We start from the raw sequence: 19,890 nt of genomic DNA on the forward strand, positions 1-19,890 counted from the left end.
AAAGGTTGACCGGACCTAACACTAAAGCATCCAATCAATGTTATATCTCATAATTTAATTAGACAAAAATCTATACATGCCTATTGTTAAGGGCCGCTGAAATTTGCCACAAACAGAGGCTAAATTGGTGTGCATGAGTTCGCTTAGAAAAGTCCGCTCAAATGCAGGATGTGTTTAGTAAGAGGGTACGCTCAACAATAGGCCGCCTCATACAATTAATGAACCATGATGCGCTTAGTAAGCGGATAGTCCAAATTCACAAGCCAAAGTGAACAAGCCCTGCTCGATTCTAGAATTCATCTCTACAACTTGTATTATCTAAATAATTCTACACTTATGTATTCTACAACCTAGTAGATTTTTAGGTAACTTGTGCAACTTGCGGAACTCTCTAGAACTAAGTAAGTCCCCCTATAAATAGGAGAAGGCACCCACCATTTTGCTCAACACCAAACACCACACCACATGCCGAACAACTCAAGCATCCTTATAAAGTTCTCTTATATTCTCTTTTCAAGTAATAAAATTCCCTTTGGCCATATTGCTCCCATCTCTCTAGTTTTCTTGCAAGTATTCTTACTTGACTAGTTTGAGAAGTTCGATAGCCTTACTTAGCAAATTTGTGCTAAAAGTTGTCTAAGTATCGTACGGGTTGCTGCGCAACATACTCATCCACACTACGCCAATTAAAATGTATTCTACTATTCTTTATATCTTCTCCTATACACTTGGTTTTGGCAAGAGCCGCAGAGCTGAGATTAAAGATCAATAAATGTATCCACAAAGCAAGTTTATCTCCTGATAAGCAAGAAAAAGAAGAGGGTGTTGTCGCTAATGGAGAAGAAGAGGAAGAAGATTATTGTGAAGAATCAGAGAGGCTTTTGAGTATTCATCAGGCTCTTGAATCGCTGGAGGCACAGCTTAGTAACTTGCAGGTTTGTGAAAAATGAAAAACACCCATGTCTTTAAATTAGTGTTTTATGTCAACAGTATTGTAAATCAATTTTCTTGATTTGTTTGTGTCAAGAATTGGTTTTTAAGTTAGTGTTTTATGTCAATAGATAAAGAAATTTGTGACTATGTGTTTTCGTATTTTGGTATTTGATGTTATTGCTGAAAATTTGGGATGTGAATCTTTGTGATTTGTTAGGTGCATGATGTCTCTTGCTTATGCCTACGTAAATCTTGTAAATAATATTGAGATATTTAGAATTTTGCAATTAACTGTAATTGGGTTGTTGCAAAATGTGTCCTTTGCTTCTGTTGGCTTCCTTGAGACATTCTCACTGGTTTTTTTGTTGCATGCAGTATCATTCGTATTTCTTTGCCCTGAAAATGTAATGATCTTTCATTTAATATATTTTAATTTGTACAATAAGGTCTTTTACTTTTTACTTTTTTTAGGTTTTCTAGATATGACTTCTAAAATCTTGTATTTTGAATTGTGCAACATATGACTAACCTAGATTCAGAATTTAACATCTTATATACAACTTTCTGACTCTAATTTCTATCTTCCAATAGAGTATTTTTTTGAGATGCTTGACCATGCTTGATATCCTTGTGTTGTTGGCCTTCAATGTGGTATAAATGCTAAATTTGTCGATTTTAACATCCCTGTGCTGTGGCTGTGCACTGTACATATTTTGCAAAAAGTATCAACTTTGTACTTGGCAAACAAAATTACTTGTAATTGTTGCTTCTTACGTGGTGGATAACTGGATAACCTTTGGTTTTCTATATTTGTTATGCATCAATGTAAAATTTCTTTTCTTTTTTACTTAGACAGTCATAGCAACTTTAATTGATCATGGTGAAAATTTTTTACATCATACTAAGTTGGAATTTTATGTTGTCCTCCCCATAGTTGATGTTTGTTGAACTACATAATGCTTTGGGAAAACTAGTACTACACACCTGAAAGGAGGACAACTATCCAAGACTGACCTCGGGACAAACTGACTTGTGGCCCTATTGTTTGTATCTGCTGTCAGCCGCTGACCTAAGAAAAATGTGTGAATATTCATCGGAAAGAGTTCTTGTGATGATGTATGATTTCAGCAGATCTTTTAAGAAGCTAGGTTTTTAGATTTCCACTTGCTCAGTCAGTGAGCTTCTACAGCCAATATTATCCATCATATTACTTGTTATGAGCTTGTTTTCGTAGTTTCTGTTGCCCAGCCCGTTTGTGAAAGATTTTGAATAGTTTGACTAGCATTTCCCTGCTGATTCCTATTCCACTTAATTGGTGGGCTTTCAAATGCTAGGTCTACTTGTGCAAGATTTTCATTAACATTCACTTCTCTCTGTAGTTTTAGAAGGTGCTATCAAGTGTTGAAGAGAGTGCATATTCAACATAATGATTGTTAATAGATGATATAATTTGGGTCACATTGTGTTGATAATAGAGTGGTTTGAAAATCTTGTTTCCATTTTGTTGCTCAGAATCTACAGCTGCAGCAACGTTATGACAGGGAAGTTGCACTTGCTGAGATTGAGTTCAGCCGCAAGATGTTACTTGAGAAGCTCAAGGAGTACGGAGGGGAGGACTTGGAGGTCATACATGAAGCATCTGCTTTCGCTGGGGAAACAGTTCAGCATGACAATGATCTCCTCCTTCCTCCATATCCTAATCGCCTCCCTCAGTCTCTGACCTTAGAAAATGGCTATCTTTCGCAATTTCGTTACCCACGCAAGTCAGTACAAAATGGTGTGATCACTGGTGAACTAACGAAAGAAGGGAATAAGAATATATATGAATCTGAGAGAAACCAAGTGCAAACTAGATCAATGACATCAAGGAAAGGGTTTGGACACTTTATTAGTTCATTGGCCAAGACGTTGCTTCCACTTGTTGGTGTGGTTTACGTATTAAACATGTCAGGAGTTGCACAAAATCTTGGGAAGAAAAGTGCCCCATTGAAGTTCTTGGGCATTTTTAGGCAACCAGTTATTGATGAGAAGAGATCAGTTTTTAATGTTCAATGTCCACCTGGGAAAGTTCTGGTTGTTGAGGGTGGCGAAGCACGATGCATTGTGAAGGAGAGGGTTGAAATCCCATTTGACTCAGTTGCCGTGAAGCCGGATATCAATTATGGGAGTGGTTAATTTGTAATTCCATCCTCCAAATGTGTATATCTCATTTCTTTCTGACATTGTCTAGTGTAGTTTTTCTCTCTCCAACGGCCTATGATTTTCTTGAGCTTTATGAGAAGTATCTGTCATGTTGATTCCTTAATACTCGTTAGAGCTTCACTGATTTGGATAAGACTTGACATCTTAAGGATCAATGAATTGTTGAGTCCGAAGCTACATGTCAATAGTTTGCACAAGAAAATGATGTTAATCAGTGTCTGTTGGTGTTCATTCTTGGTGTTACCGAGGGTTAATTTTGGATTATCTCTCCTCTCCTGATTATCTTCAAATCATCTTTATTTTTAAAAAAATCTAAATTTATCCTTTATTTTTGTTAAGAAAAAAAAATTTATTAACTTACCCTTATTTTTCTTTAGCTTTTGATCAAATATGAGAATAATTCGAGAATTTTGTAAAAATAAAGAGGATAATTTAAAGATTTTTAATTCACAAATTAGAGTAATAAAAAATTCAGTTGAAGTACATTAATACATGGATTGCTATGTTACATTGAATGTATCATACATAATCAATAAAAATCACACAATTATATGGGTTCCACAATTTATGTGGTTCTTGTAGATTATGTATGGTACATTGAATGTAACATAGGAGTTTGCTCATCATAGTTTTGGATGATCGTCGGTGCAATGGACTTGTCCAATACGGCAGTATTTGTTTTCTGCCCGCAAGCCCATTGTTTTCAATTTTCAGATAATAAATAATATATATATGCATGCACAGTTATACACACTCATTTATAATATAAGCAATGGTTGGCTCTGTCAAAGCTTGAAAGGTTAATTAATTTAATGTCCCTTCGTTTTCATATGTAGCCATGTGGCTAAAGTTGCTTCACCAAGTGAAGTCGACTGGTGAAGCGACATCTCGTAGTGCTTTAAAACTATTCCAATATAAAAGAACCCTGTGATCATTATTATATAGTCTCCCTCAATTTTCTGCTCTGCATCTTGTGGCCATTCATAGTGTTGCTTCAAAAGCTACAACCATGCTACTCTCAAATGGCAAGTTTCATTGTTTCTATTTCTTCTAAATTATGTTTGATCTTTTGCTAATTACGAACTTTCTTACTTCAGATTCTGTCATCTACAAGTGTGATACAAGGGATTTGAGTAAGATTTTTGCAACCTCAACGTCAAGAGTTAGGCATCAACAATACGTGAATCTCTCATGGAAGATGAGGGATGGATCATTGAAGGGTCTTTTTTGCACAGCTCCAAAATCAATCAGAAGTATGTTTTTCTTTCTTCTGTGTTTATTCTTTTGATCTTTTTTCAGCCATTATTTTCCCCTTAATTATCATTATGAATTCACAAAGGTGTGAGGAGGAACAGCGGAAGCTTCAACGTGACTGCTTTTACAGAAGAGCAAGAGGCTCTAGTGGTCAAATCTTGGAATGCCATGAAAAAAAATTCTGGGGAACTTGCTCTTAAGTTCTTCTTGAGGTCATCACAACACCTTCCTTCCTACTATATTTTAGTAATCATAAGTGATGTTCTTAAGAAATGGATCAACCTTCTAATAGGGGACTAAAAACATTTTTCAGGATCTTTGAGATTGCACCATCAGCAAAGAAGCTGTTCACTTTTCTCAAAGATTCAGATATTCCTGTGGAGCAGAATCCGAAACTAAAGCCCCATGCCACGACTGTCTTTGTTATGGTCAGTTTTGATCTTTTCTTGATTGTCCTCCTCAAATAGTTAGAAAATTGAATGCTAAAACAAAACGTGATGGGGTCTCTCTGTAGAAAAGATTACTGAATATTGATAGATTCTTTTATAATTTGCAGACGTGTGAATCGGCAGTGCAACTTAGAAAGGCTGGCAAAGTTACAGTGAGAGAGTCCAATCTAAAAGACTTGGGAGCTACCCATTTCAAATACGGAGTTGCTGATGAACATTTTGAGGTAATTCGATCATTAAGCCTCGTATGGTTCTTCTTTCGCATGTTTACTTCATTACTTGATAGGCTGTGATTTTAGAAGAGAGTATGTATGCCGATTTAAGAGTGCGTGACATATTTTGTATGCGTTAATAGGTGACAAAGTATGCATTGTTGGAGACCATAAAGGAAGCAGTACCTGAAATGTGGTCACCAGAGTTGAAGAATGCTTGGGCGGAGGCTTATGATCAACTGGCTGCCGCCATCAAAACTGAAATGAAGCCTCCTTCATAATTTGCTGATTGAATGTAAAAGTGATGCTGTTTCATGGAAAAAAATAATATTGTAAAAATGTCATGTAATCATCAATTATCGAATATTGTGTTGATCTAATCTAAGATCCAGTTCTCTCCAAACAGAGCAATCTAATGATCATTTGTGAGTTTTCTTATCAGTAATTATCTCTCTTCTTTTGCTGCAGTACTAATCTTTGTTTTTCCACATTATTCTTTGGGATTGGGAAAAATAAAATTCATTAACTTTTACGTATAATCTTGTTAATTCAACTCTGTAAAATGCATGTCGAAGGCCCATTCAAAGATATTGCAAAGCTCTTTCATTAGTTTGCTATCACAAGTAATTTGGAACTATCCTCAAAATATTGGTCACATAAATTAAATGGGAAAAATTATTGTTGAGTTAATTTCTTGCAAAGATCCACTTTGAACGCGCAAGCAAACAGTTCTGCAGGCCAACGTCCAACAGATAATGTACAAATAAAAAATTACCCAAATTTTATAGAACTTTGAAACTTGGATAGAAATTTCCAATCAGAAGTAATCACTTCTTATTTCTTATAAAATCAACATCGGCAACGATGACTAATGGTGGCACAATTATATTGATAGAAAGTTCTAGATGAATGAAACATAAAATAATGGTCAGAGGTCAAATTATGTTGTTGGTCAAAGGTCAAGTTACGTGCAATGAAAATCTGATGCAATAATGGTCAAGCAATCATGCTTATCAATGCATACATCATGCCAACCTCAAGTTGCCAAAACCATGTGCGCTTTGTCAAAGAATAGATCTTATAGCCCCCTGTTTTTGAATATTATTCCATCAAAAATGGCTGTTCAATGCCATGAAGAGTTCATTTTTAATGTATAAATTGTATGCAGTATCGCCACAGATCAACATTCAACAACATTTTGTGTATCACATTCAATCCTCAGGTGTCCAAAAGAAATCAATGGCCAACATTAACGAAGGTAGAGCCTTTACTGAAGAGCAAGAAGCTTTAGTTGTCAAGTCATGGAATGTAATGAAGAAGAATGCTGGAGAATTGGGTCTTAAATTCTTCTTGAGGTAAGCTAATCTTTTTCTTTTTTTTATCCAAAATCTTTCTTGTTATAATCATTGTACTAACAACTGAAAGTTTCTGGGTTTTTCTTGTATATATGTAGGATCTTTGAGATTGCACCATCAGCCCAAAAGCTGTTCTCATTCTTGAGAGACTCAAATGTGCCTCTAGAGCAGAACCAGAAGCTCAAGCCCCACGCCATGTCTGTTTTTGTTATGGTAATGAATTAAGCCTATATGCTACTAATCCTTACTGCCCGTTTACCATCACCTAATCCAAATTAATTTTGTAGCATTTAATGCTAATATTGTTGTTTTCATAACATCCAATCCAATGGCGAAGCCAGGATTTCTATCTGAAGAGGATCATTACGGGGAAATTATAATTAAGAGCCTTATCTAAATAATTGAGCTAAATTTCAATTAGGACTCTTATATTATCTCTTCTTTTTCTTAACATGGGGACTACTGTTACATAGACCCTAACATAATTCCGCTCTTGATAACATAATCTAGCTATAAGCTCATCAACATTCAACACTTACCTTTTTCAATGCTTTGCCTCAATTTTTTCTTCTTTTTTTGTTGTGTTGGTTGTGTTACAGACGTGTGAATCAGCAGTGCAACTGAGGAAAGCAGGCAAAGTGACAGTAAGAGAATCAACTCTAAAAAAATTAGGAGCTGTCCACTTCAAATATGGTGTTGTTAATGAGCATTTTGAGGTCACAAAATTTTCACTACTGGAAACCATAAAAGAGGCAGTACCAGAGATGTGGTCGCCAGAAATGAAGAGTGCCTGGTCAGAAGCTTACGATCAATTGGTTGCAGCCATTAAGTCGGAGATGAAGCCCTCCTCTTAGAGTTTCCTGAACAAATTTCTCTTCCCCTGTAATATTAAAGAATTTCAAAAAGAGCATTGTTTATTTGTTAGTCTTTACATTGGTACCCACGTGTGTTTCTTGTGCCTTTTTGTATAATCACTTGTGTTCAACTCTTGAATCTTAATAACAAAAGTTTGTTCCTAATGTTTGCATTGATGTATGAATTCATCGAACGGTTAATAGTATAAGGAAAAAGCTATTTACCCCAAATTTGCTCCCCCAATCTGCGCCCCGAAAAATGAAACGCACCGTTTGGTATTGCTTTGCTTTTGAATCACGTGTTTTCAGTTGCTTTATGTAAAGGAAAAACCTGGGGAAGGATAGTCAACGTGCCGTGGTCCACTTATTTCATTTCATTTGTTGTGTTTAAGCTGTGGTCCACTTATTTGCTTTGCTTTGCTTTTTCCTTTGCTATTTCTTTCTTTGTTATTTCCTTTGATTTCGGGAAGGTCTGAAAGAGAAAGAGGAGTTCATTGCTTTACAAAGTGAAAAACCCTAAGTTTAGGATTTGATTTGGAAACTGAAAAATCATAACTGATTTGTGAAAGTGTTGAATCTCTACATTACAAAACTCGTATGCATTTATTGTTCCTACATTAATTTATTGAGTTGTTTCATTTTAATTTATGAATGTTGAGTTATTTCATTTTAATTTATGAATCTTGAGACGTTTTATTTTAATTTGTGAGTTCAACCATGAGTATTTGTATTTAAATTTACTTAACCGTGAGCATTTGTATAATTAATTTGTTGAATCGTTAATTAATAATATCTATTTATATTTTTATTTGTTTGTAAACTTAATAAATTAGGGATAACTAATTAATAATAATTAATTTGTTGAATCATTAATTAATAATATCTATTTATATTTTTATTTGTTTGTAAACTTAATGAATTAGGGGTAAGTAAGTAATCACAGAAAACAGAAGCACACGCAACACATTACCAACGGTGTTAAGAACCAAGGAAAGAATTTGCCTAAAGAAAATCGAAGCCGTAGTCTGAAGAAAATCGGAGCTGTGGTCCCGTTCGTGTTTAGCTTTTCGGGGCTAAGTGGAAAAGGGAAGGTCTGAAGAAAATCGGAGCCGTTGTGCTGTCCGTGGTGCTGTTTGTGTTTTGCTGTTCGTGTTTACCTTGCTTTTCGGGGCTAACTGGAAAAGTGAAAGTGAAAGCAAACGAAGGAAGTGGAAAGTGAAAGCAAAAGTGAAAGAAAAAGTGAAAGCTAAGTGGAAAGCAAATGAAGCAACACGTGTGGAGAGGGAAACCAAACGGTGCGTTTTGTTTTTCGGAGTGCAGATTCGGGGAGTAAATTCGGGGTAAAGAGCAGAGGAAAACCAAACGGTGCGTTTTGTTTTTCGGAGTGCAGATTCGGGGAGTAAATTCGGGGTAAAGAGCAGCACTCATAGACTAATAAGGATGAAAATTGGAAGGGATCAGACGGCTGAATTTGAAAATGGCGTTATAGCGAATTTGTGCGAAACAGTGGGGTAGTAATGTAAAAGAAAGAGTGAGTTACCGTTGGAAGTTGGAAACCCCATTTGCTTTATGGTGAACACTGAACAGAACTGCGAACGCTGTTGTTAAAACTGAATAGAGTGATTTTGCATATCAAAAACGCAAGAAAAATTTACTGGAAACACCGAGAAAATCAAGAATCTTAAAATCAAGATCTTTCTATCAATATCCTTCTTTCATGTGAGTGTTTTTCCTCTTCAACCTTACTTTTTAAAAATTTCTTTTCAGATATTTTTGCTTTCAATTTCTGAGGAAAATTTGGGATAATTTAGAAATTAACTGTAAATTTCGGAGATTTTTTTGATCTAGGGTTCAAGAAAGTCCTTTTATATTAACAGTTTCCTCTTATTTCGAGTCCCCTTTCGTTTTTTCTTTCTGGGTTTTCTCAGAAAATCAACTAGGTTTTGCAAATAACTAAAGAAATTTGTCGGTCGTTTTGAAATTTTCATTCCAGATACTGCTGATTGGAAAAAATATATATCTATATTTCTTTTTAGTGTCTTGATGATGCAGCCATGTAATGTTGTTTGAAATGAAATTCTGTAAAATAAGAAATTGTGTTCTTGTATTTGGAAGATTGGAGAAACAATTTGCATTGATAGAGTACCCTTATTAAGTCATTCATTCATAGTTTAGGGTATAAAAGCCTTATGCTAAAATGGTAAGATATATCTCATACTTCAGGTGTATAATATATGAAGTACATAATACATTGTCTTTCCATCTTGGATTTTGTATATGGTTGCCTTTGTTACTTTCTCAAATAGAGTGAAAAACTGAGAATTGATTGCATGGGTGGTTAAGATTGCAGTGAGTTCCCTGACTACTTAGCATTTTGTGAAGTCACCCTGTCTGATTTGCTTTGCTGGGTGCAATTTCCTTTTGTGTGAAGAATTTGAATGAGCTATATTAGTTCTTAAATTCTGCTATTATACTGGGTAATAGTTTCTATCCTTGCTGAGTATTAATCTGAGTTTCCGAAGACACATAGTCGATGGCTTCACAACATGGTGGTCCGATCATCCATGATCAGAATTTGAATATTCGCTCCAATGGTACTCCACTGATGCTTGCTGTTTAGTGTTTGATTGATTTTTCTTTGATTTTCAAGGTTTTTGTGGTCTTACTTTGATAATCACTATGGGAGCGGCTGCTGGGGGCAAGAGCACTGTCTCTAAAGCTTCTAAGAAAGGAGGGCTTGGTGGAAGGAAGCCTCTCGCCGATTTATCAAATTCTGTGAATCTTACTCTGAATCAGTCACTGAAAAAGCAGAACTCCAACAATTTTGCTGACAGACTGATTGGTGCTTCTAAATCTAAAATCAGAATTGATGGAAGTGAAAAGAAAAGTTTCTCCAAAGCACTTGAGAAGCTGCAGACCAGTGGCAGAAAAGCACTTTCTGATATTTCGAATTGGGAGAAGCCACATCTGCATGAGGCACCAAAGAAGAATCTAAATGCAAAACTAATATTGCGACTGAGGAAGATGTCAGTGATATTGCAGGGGAAGGGTTTCTACACAATCATCAAGAATGCATCAAAGCCCAGACTAAAGCTGTGGACATTGATGAAATTTTGAGGACAGTGGGACTAGATAATGGTATAAACAAGTTTGATTAGTATTTCAAAGCCTTTTGTGGTGCCATATGTGTGGCCTTGCCACTGAGTTTTTCTTCGTTTGTTCTTTTATTCTAGGTTTTCTGAAGCAGGCAGAGCCTCTGCAGTTGAGTGAACTGATGGTCAGTTTGAATCTTTTTCCCTCTTCACAAGTCTTCATTTCATTTTCGCTGCTTCTTTGTTATGGTAAATTTCCGTAGCTTTGGGATTGTTCAAATAAATGCTTGTTTCCTTCTGTTTCAGCCTGTGAGTCCTCCAAGATACTTGGAATTGCAAGAGCTGCCAGAGGAGCAGCTTGAAGATCCATCTCCTTGGAAATATGATCGGTTCAGTGATCTCGACTCCCCACCACCATGCAGATCTTTAAAATCACCAAATTTACTGTGGAAGGATCACGATGCTGACTTCATGTTGACGGAATCACCATGATTGCCCAAGTATCGACTCACTTGTATCGATGCTTGGTTATGTCAGCCAACTTGTGTTAGGATCAAAGAAAACTCTTACCATATCTAAAATCAGTTTCCAATTTCTCGTAACTGTTACTACTGTATATGGATCGATATATAAATTTGTAAACCCCCAGTAGTTTATGTACTTAATTTGGATTCCTTGGTTGAAAGAAAATCCCAGACACTACAAGATTCAAGAGTCTAAGATTGAAGCATATGGTTCTCATGAATGAAACAAGGCCATCGTGATGTCAATTGGTTATGCAAGTACCCTCATACTTTGATATTAAAACCAGAACTTATTAACGATCCGGACTAAATGCGAGTTGAATCTTAAAATTAATGGAGAAAAATCATAAGTCAGTCATTATTAATCGATATACATGTAATATGAGAAATCAATACTGTACCATTTGGTTTGATCAAATCTCATCAACACATTTTAGGCATAGAATACTATTCGAAGGCAATTTAACTGCCACATATAGCATGTGCTTGTTTATTGCGATAATATACACAAATTAAGGTGCAAAACATTCACAAACATTCATAAACACTGAATTAAGATTTAAGAGCGAGCATTCACAAATTAACGAGAATAAAAAGGAAATTTGACACGATGAGGTTCGCAGCTAGTAGACACCTAATGGTAATACACTAAAAAACCGACATTAAGTTAGGTTTATATTTTGTTAGTAGGACAAATGTATGGTCATAATATAATTGACTTTATTTATCTGTGTGGTGTGGATTGATTATGAATTAGTATAAATAGAGAGGGTGAGAACATACCTCTCTACACCTATCTTCACTTCTTTTTTCCCAAATTCTTCTCTTCTCTCTATCTTAATTATGTTTTAATATTTTGTAATATATGTTCAATAAATAAAATTAGTTTTATTTTCAACTTTCAAGTACCATTTTTTTAATTATCTATAATTTAATTTTAATAATTACCTTATTTCAATTATGTTTAGGTAAATACTAATTGTTAGGGTAAAGTGAAACTCTTAGTAAAAAAAAATTATTTAATCAAATTCTATTTTTAATTATATAAATTAAATTATTTCTATCCAATTTTATCTATATTTTATATTTTAAAATTTTGATCTATTGTAGGCAAACATAGGATTTTGGTACAATAAATTCTTAACATCTTAGAATAAAGTTTGGTAAAATGGTATTTTGACTTATTGTAGACAAGTTAAATTTTAGCACACTAAGTACTTAATCCATGATAAAATTAATGGAAAAAGAATTGTAATTTATACAATTAATCTTTTGGGCATAAAATAAAAATACAAAGAATTTATTAAATTGTATTTACTACTAAAAGTGGATCCATAACCTTAACTAATTTAATTTCATAGTTTCACTTAAATTAACTTGCATATATTTAAATTCTATTTTCATTTCTTAGATAAATTAAAATAAACAAATTAATTTTTTTTTTTTGTAGATTGATTTCAGACTCACCGATCTATATTATAACAAGGCACTCTTATACTTGAGAGTAAATTAAATACTTTTGAGTTGTGTCAAGTTTTTGGCACCGTTACCGGAGAAATTTTTTTTTTTACTTTTTATTTTTATTTTGCATTTTTTTTACTTTTCGTTCCTTTTACTTTTTGTAAATAAAAAACTTGACACGATTCAAAAGTGTTTAATTTTCTCCCAAATAAAAGATTATTTAGTTATAATATATCTCAGTGAGTTCGAGGTTGATCCATAGAGGAAAATTTTAATTTACTTATTTTAATTTATCTAAGAAATGAAAATATAATTTAAATATATGCAACTTAACGAAAAGTTAATATTTCGCTAATAGACCTATAATGTTCTAATGTCTTTTCATTTTATTTAAAATACCAAGAAAAGAAAAGGTGAAATCCATAGATGTTGTTAGGCCAATTACCTAAGGTGTCGGTTCAAGAAACACAATGACCAGGTAATTAAACAAGGAGCAAAGTCACTTGCTATATATATATAAAGAGAGGGCTAAAACTGATGAGGCTGAGAAGGAGAGCTCGAAACAGAAGGCAAAAGAGTTGGATGAGGAGGTTGCTCGTCGTGATATGTAGTGATCGAGGAAAAAGACAAAATGATTGCAGATAAGGGAAAGATGGTTGATTATTTGAAGAAGGAAAGCCAAGTTAAGAATGATGAAAATATTTTACCTGGGCTAGAGTTTGCACTCGATTTGTTGTTGGGAAAATACCTTGATTTAGAGAGTACCAAAGTGGACATCGAGGTGTCCAAAGTAGAGGTGCAGATAAAAAAGAATTGGAACAAGAGATAGAGAGAATGAGGCAGACCAAACTCTGTAAGAAGATCAACTGCTACCTAACGAGTAGGTCGAACGAGACAAAACTAAAGGAAAAAGAAACTTATATAAACTTTTTTGTACTTGTAAACTTTCATGAATTCGTAATATCTAGTATGACCAAGTTAAGTATGTCAACAACTTTTATTTCATGCCATCTAGTATGGCCAAACTAGTATTCTAACAATTATCTATGAAGGAGGGCAAGTGAGAGTTTTATATACAATATTACGCATGGATTATGAGCTAAGAAGCTTTGTGATTCCAGTGATTAACTCCAGGCGAGGGCGTGGCCAGCTTTGATTGGCAGCTTGAATTCTTGTAGCTTCCAACTCTGGAGAAGAAGAATCCAAGGCTGATGCCCTAATGGAACTATTATTAATTATTTTATTATTCTTTATAAAAAAATAGAGACACTAAAATAGTCTATATTAATTTTTTTTTTAATTTTAATCTTTGTAGAATTCAAACTCAAATGATCAATTAAATAAAATTTCTTAAAAATTATCTATCTCTAATTACCCACATCAGTTTGTACAAAATAAATTTATATAAGAGTTTATCGCTATATCATTATTCTAAGATTTTTCCTGACTGTTAAGAAAATTGAATTGACAACCATGGATTCCTCTATTCTTGAGTAATTAAATTCATTACAATAACGAGACCATTAATGCAAAGATTTTATTCCAAGTTCCCACAACCGATAAGAGATTTTAGTTCGCGTCAAAATATATATTCAAACTCAATCAATTAGATTTTTTATCAGGTCACAGATTTAACATCTTCATGATGAAAAATCTCATACATGATCGATGAATCACATAATGTTCTTATACTAATTTAATATAAAGGTACATATGTAATATATCATTTGGAGCGTGGAATTAATTTAATAGATAAATATTATTAGAATATTGCCAGTATTATGCGGAATCTTTATATATAATAAAATACAGGAAGTGCAAGAACTAAAAATAATAATATCCACTCGGTTAATTATGATTTCTTAATTTTGTCTCTAGCTAATTCCAAAGCTTAATTTGACTACTCTTTTGTGTTTACATCGAGCTAGCTAAGCCTGGCCTCTTTTTATATATCAAGAGCCACAATATTTTCAAAAAGATACCATATATAAGTATATATAGTAGTATATACTAATTAAAACAATACGCGTTACACACTAAAATCAAACATAATTAAAAAATAATAATCCAAAAGCTTCCAGCTATGGTCACCACACATATTTTTCTTGTGTCCAGTTCTTTTTTTTTTTTCCCTTGTGCAAAAGTTAAAAATATTTACTCAATTCTCCGATCACTCTGCCTCATCGGAGCTTGAAATCCCATCGGAACTTCATAGCGGTGACATTTGGCCACCGGATACTCAACACCAATTTATATTGTTCACATGAGAAATTGCTGAACTTGCCTTTATAGCTAGTGAACATAATTCCTGAAGAGTTAGTGTTGCTTGAGATTTTGATAGTGGCATGAGAAAGTAAATTTGACCCACTTGAAGTTCTTCATCTTCTGGCAGCCGTGGCACTTGAGAGCCGATGAACATTGATTCTGAGCTACAAAGGAAGCAATTCGGATTCTGAGAAAGAATGTCTATGGCTTTGATCGGTTGCTTGAATTCTTGTAGCCTTCCATCTAAGTGAATTATATTTGCTGTGGCTGGCCAATAATTTAGATAATCAATATCGGCACCATTGTTTTTGTACTGTGGAGCTGTACAATTGCCCATTTTTGTGCATCAATGTGTTTTTGTATTTGTAATTTTGAGATATTGAGAGAACTTGATCAGAATGATGAATTGTGTGTATGTTGAAGAGGATTGTGATATATAAAAGGAGAAAAAAAGCAATCAACGGATTATTTTATTAGAAGATGGAAAGATTGACTTCCCAACAGTGGTTTCCAATGTAAGCTCATGTAGTATAGATTTTTTTTTTTTTAAAGCACTCTGTAGATCATAAATTTACGTGTGTAAACAAGATTTTCAACGTACATATGCAACAATAATGCGGCGGCTAAGCAAACTAATTAAAGATATGCAAAAGATTTCGTATAAAAGTATCACGAATGCAAATTTTTTAACTTCCTTGATTATATTCCCCTACATACCGTTTAATATAAATTATGACAATTTGATTAATTTATTGATCAATAATGGTCATAATCATAACAAATATCTTGCCCATCAAGTGGATCAAAAATTTGTTCCATCTGGGTAGCTAATTGAGGTCATCAGAGACAGAGAGTCATTAATGCTAACAGGATCAACCAGATTTGACAGACATTTGAAAGATATTGAAACCTAATAATTTCTGTTGTATGCATGACTGCTCCTGTTTGTTCACTTGCGACTAGGGTTGGTAATGGAACGGGATGGGATGTGATTTATCAATTTCAGTCTCATCCCATATATATAAATGCGATGAAAAAATATCTCAATTTTGTCTTTATATTTTTTTTGAGATAAAAATATGTTTCAATCTCGTCCCAAAAGATATGGAATCCTGTGTAATTCTATCTTAATTGAAAAAATTTTCATTCTTAATCGATAATGAGATGGGATGAGATAAAATTTGTCAATCTCACTCCCGTCCCGCATATGTAATTAGAATAAAAAATATCACATTTATATCTTTAAATTTTTTTATGAGATAAAAATATATTTCAATCCCGTCCCACAATTGCCATTACTACTTGCGACGTTGCTCATTTTGAATCTAATACTTCACAAATGTCACATGTGGATCCAGTTGTAAGACATTAGAGTTGCCATTTTTTTTAATTAACTGCCAGCTGCATGCCTCATTTGAAGCAAATCGAGAATTAATTTATGAGTAATGCAGCATGTAAGATGTAACTCTAGTACACTATTTATTCAAATTCATGTGACATCTTTCACATTTTTGAAAGAAAATAAATAAAAATTAAAAAATTAAAATAACATAAAAATAATTACTCTCACTTTTCTCAAATGTGAAAAATTAATATTTTAAAATATCAATAAAATTCCAACAACTTACATAATATATTTCTAACGAACTGTCCATTGTCTAATAATTTATGAGTGGTTTATAAGAGAAAAAAAAAAGCATACATGTCCAAATATTATTAATGGACACACAGTAAATTAGATAATATCGTTTGTCCGTCGCAAATAAGTTTTTTTTTTTTAATTAATGTTTTGTTTCTGGGAAGCAACCAGGTCAAAAAGAAAAAAAGAGGAATAATAATGATAACAAACTATTCGCATACTTTTTTTGGGGGGGGGGGGGGGGAAATCTATTTACATAGACTAATTTGACGCGACGTTTCTCATTTCATTTTCCTTTTTTGAGATGAGCAGACGGTCATACCTGCGAGTGATTAATTATTGCTACAGGTGGCAAAATATGATTGGTGTGTATGCAATATCTATAGTTGTTTTAGTTTCTTTATGAATTATTCATCCGGAGCTGGCTAAGTTACAGATTCTGTAACATACAGATCCAACTTAGCCAGCTCCTGATTGGTTAGCTAGCTACCAAACAAAAACAATTGCATGCTTTTTCTCCATATGCAGGACAGGTGTGGTGCATGCATTGGGTACGTATGTTACAGAATCTGTAACATAGCAACCTCCTATTCATCCTGATTCACAGCTTGCTATCAGCACGAGAAGCTCTAACGGAGGAAATTTCTTAGTTCTTTTATGTGCATATTTTATCCTGTTATTTAATGTAATTGAATCCTTAACATCATAGAATAAAAATAATTGTTTGTGTTAATATTTAATAATACTGTAATAATAAGGCTACATATTGAGTGAATTATATAATTAATCACTGGAGTTTGGATTATGCTAAAGATGCATATCATTTGGATTTTGAAATTTAATAAATATACATAGAATAAGAATATTGCCCATTTTGAATAGTTATATGTGATCATGAAGCGCAAATATAAAAAAAAAAAATGAAGAACCAAAAAAAAAAAGAAAAGCCTCACTATCTATTATCATCCTTATTTCCAAAAGCTTTGACAACCCTGTTGTGTATACATAGTGCGAACACAAGGCTAGCTAACTCTTAGAATTTAATTAAGCTTAAGTCGGCTTTTTTCGCTATTTTCTTACCTACAATTTCAAAAGATACTTTATAAAGTATAATTAATAACAACATATATGGACAGCACACGTTTCTCTGTGGTCCATTTCAACCGTTTTGCCAAACCTAAAAGTCAATACTCAATTCACCGATCATTCTGCCTCGCCGGAGCCTGAAATTCTATCGGAACTTCACAGAAGCCGTTACTTGTGGCCGCCGGATACTTTAAACCATTCTTGCCGGTCGCATGAGAAATTGCTGAACTTGCCTTTATAGCTAGTGAACATAACTCCTGAAGCGTTAATGTTGCTTGCAACTTTGATAGCGGCATGAGAAAGTAAATTTGACCCACTTGAAGTTCTTCATCTTCCGGCAAAGGGGGCACTTGGGAGCCGATGAACATTGATTCTGAGCTACAAATAAAGCAATTTGGATTCTCAAAAAGAATTCTTTTGGCTTTGGTGGGTTGCTTGAATTCTTGCATCCTTCCATCTAAGTGAATAATTTTTGCTGTGGCTGGCCAATTTAGATAATTGGCACCATTGTTTTTGTATTGAGGAGCTGCACAATTGCCCATTCTTTTATTTTTGTACTAATGTGTTGTCTATTTGTAGTTTTGAGAGAAAGAGACTGAAAGAATTTGATTAGAATGGTAGGTTATGGCTTTGTTATAGAAGAAACTAGAGAGAATGGTGACATATATATATAAGCAGAAAAAAGCAAAAGCAAAAAAGTTCTTTGTCTAAGGATAACTTTTTGAAGTGAATGAGATTGACTTTCCAACAGTAATTTCTAAATTAAATCCCTAGCAGAATAATATTTTTTTTAGCACTTTCTATTTTAGTTTTTTGTTATTTTTGTACAAGAATTTTCAACACCTAGCAGCATATGGGTGGCCAGCGGCCGGCTAAGGAAACTAAAGATATAAATATATGATATATGCATGCACAAGAATTATATAATAATATATTCTTTAATTCATTAAGATCTAATTGAGATCAATGTGGATCACAAATTTGTTCTAGGTGGTGATTACAGAGTCATCAGTGGGGCATATTAGTTACCCAACAGGATCAACCAGAAATTCTAACATTTGAAGAATATGGAATCTAAAATATCTGTTTGTGTGGCTTATTTTCGTTTGTTCACACACGCTATTCAATTTGTAATCACTACTTCATTAAGTGTTTAGCTGCAGCTTCAAGATCTTATATTTATTTTTGGGAGAATGCCTGTTTGATTTTTTTTTATAGATATCATATTTATCACTTATATCCATACTAAATTTTTATTTACTTATTTCATCTCTCTCATTAAGTGATAATGAAAATAATTATAAAAATTAGGACAAAACAATCATTCAAGATGAGATATTTTATTAAAATTATAAATTAAAATTTGACACAAGTCATTGAGGTTGGCAAAAAAATGAAAAATGTTAATGCTCTTTAGATAATTACATAAGACTAGTCTTTTTAATCTTCACTTTAATTTTGACACTAAACTGCTTAGAAATGTCATAAAATCCTTTGAAGAAGGTGGAATAATAAATGAACAAAAAGCCGCTCTAGTGGTTCTACCCGCCTCGACTCTAGATTAGTCGGGACTCAATGTGGTCTTCGAATACTATATGATTTAATACACACAAAAAGAACAAAAAATGTGAACTTTATATGTTATTTATTAAAGGAAGAGATAAAACAGATAATTTAATATTTAATAAGATTATAAATAATAAATATGATATTTATCAGGAATAAAACATACATTCTCACTGTATTTTTCAACGGACATGCCTAATCTGAGGTAGCGTTTACTTTTTGGATTGGAGTGGGAATCCTGAGGAGTGGGAATCTTAGGATTGAGAGTGTGGAGTGGGAGTAGGAGTAAGTTGTTTACTTACACTGAAATGGAAGCATCGAATAGATATCAGAATTCAATTTATGTGTTTACTTTGTTTTGGATTGGGAGTAAATAGTTTCAAATTATAATTTTATCCTTATTTAAAGAATTATAGTTTTTAATTACAAAGTTAATAAAAAACATATTTAATGAATAAACATTTATTTTATTATATTTGAAAATGGAGCCGGCTAAGTTACGTTAAACGTAACTTACGTCAGGCACAGCAACAGTGACAAGTCCCATCACTACCACTGTTGCTGTATCTGGCGTAAGTTACGTTTAACGTAACTTAGCCAAAGCCTTTGAAAATTTATAATAATTATTAATATTCTTAATTATGAACATCATAAAATTTTATTAATTTTAATTTTAATTATATAAATTAAAAATTATTGATAAGGGCAATATAAATGAAATATTTTTACTATTAACATAGTATGAAATTAATATTTTCTTAGAATAAACTATTTATTAGTATTAATTATTAATATTAAATAAATATAACACTAATATTTTAAAATAAATATAATAATAATATATTTTCAAATAAAGATGGTTTATAGTAATATTATTAATTCTCTATTAATATAATAATATTATTTTTAAGTAATTTAGACTTAGAATCAAACCAAATTATTATTTAGTTAAATATAATAATATTATTTAAATAAATATAATAATATTATTTAAATAA

The 19,890-nt window shown here is 33.1% G+C and overlaps 4 protein-coding genes across 6 annotated transcripts in view; 3 read left to right on the plus strand and 1 right to left on the minus strand.

The window, feature by feature from the left end:
- Positions 1 to 5,495, plus strand: part of LOC127898670 (non-symbiotic hemoglobin 1-like) — a 55,050-nt gene extending 49,555 nt beyond the window's left edge. Inside the window, exons 2-7 of one of the 3 annotated variants that reach the window (XM_052432026.1) lie at positions 4,123 to 4,160; positions 4,233 to 4,388; positions 4,475 to 4,601; positions 4,703 to 4,817; positions 4,946 to 5,062; positions 5,194 to 5,495. In XM_052432026.1, coding sequence (XP_052287986.1) covers positions 4,145 to 4,160; positions 4,233 to 4,388; positions 4,475 to 4,601; positions 4,703 to 4,817; positions 4,946 to 5,062; positions 5,194 to 5,331 — 669 coding nt within the window. In that variant the 5' untranslated portion in view covers positions 4,123 to 4,144 and the 3' untranslated portion in view covers positions 5,332 to 5,495. The remainder of the gene's footprint in view (positions 1 to 4,122; positions 4,161 to 4,232; positions 4,389 to 4,474; positions 4,602 to 4,702; positions 4,818 to 4,945; positions 5,063 to 5,193) is intronic. The other 2 variants (XM_052432027.1, XM_052432028.1) reach the window with 2 other exon arrangements.
- On the plus strand, positions 162 to 3,202 carry LOC127899102 (plastid division protein PDV2-like). The gene is made up of 3 exons (XM_052432055.1): positions 162 to 185; positions 633 to 935; positions 2,446 to 3,202. Exons 1-3 carry the CDS (start codon positions 162 to 164, stop codon positions 3,106 to 3,108), a joined length of 990 nt encoding a protein of 329 aa, XP_052288015.1. The 3' UTR covers positions 3,109 to 3,202.
- A 686-nt stretch (positions 5,496 to 6,181) lies between the features above and the next one.
- Positions 6,182 to 7,424, plus strand: LOC127898634 (hemoglobin-2-like). The gene is made up of 3 exons (XM_052432029.1): positions 6,182 to 6,405; positions 6,504 to 6,618; positions 7,005 to 7,424. The coding sequence occupies exons 1-3, from the start codon at positions 6,182 to 6,184 to the stop codon at positions 7,257 to 7,259; spliced, it is 594 nt and encodes a 197-aa protein (XP_052287989.1). The 3' UTR covers positions 7,260 to 7,424.
- Positions 7,425 to 17,436: 10,012 nt separating this feature from the next.
- LOC112498178 (uncharacterized) lies at positions 17,437 to 17,868 on the minus strand. Its single transcript, XM_025098169.2, has one exon. It carries the CDS (start codon positions 17,866 to 17,868, stop codon positions 17,437 to 17,439), a length of 432 nt encoding a protein of 143 aa, XP_024953937.2.
- Positions 17,869 to 19,890: the final 2,022 nt, after the last annotated feature.

This window comes from Citrus sinensis, chromosome 8 (genome assembly GCF_022201045.2).
Source record: "Citrus sinensis cultivar Valencia sweet orange chromosome 8, DVS_A1.0, whole genome shotgun sequence".
Taxonomy (NCBI): Eukaryota; Viridiplantae; Streptophyta; class Magnoliopsida; order Sapindales; family Rutaceae; genus Citrus; species Citrus sinensis.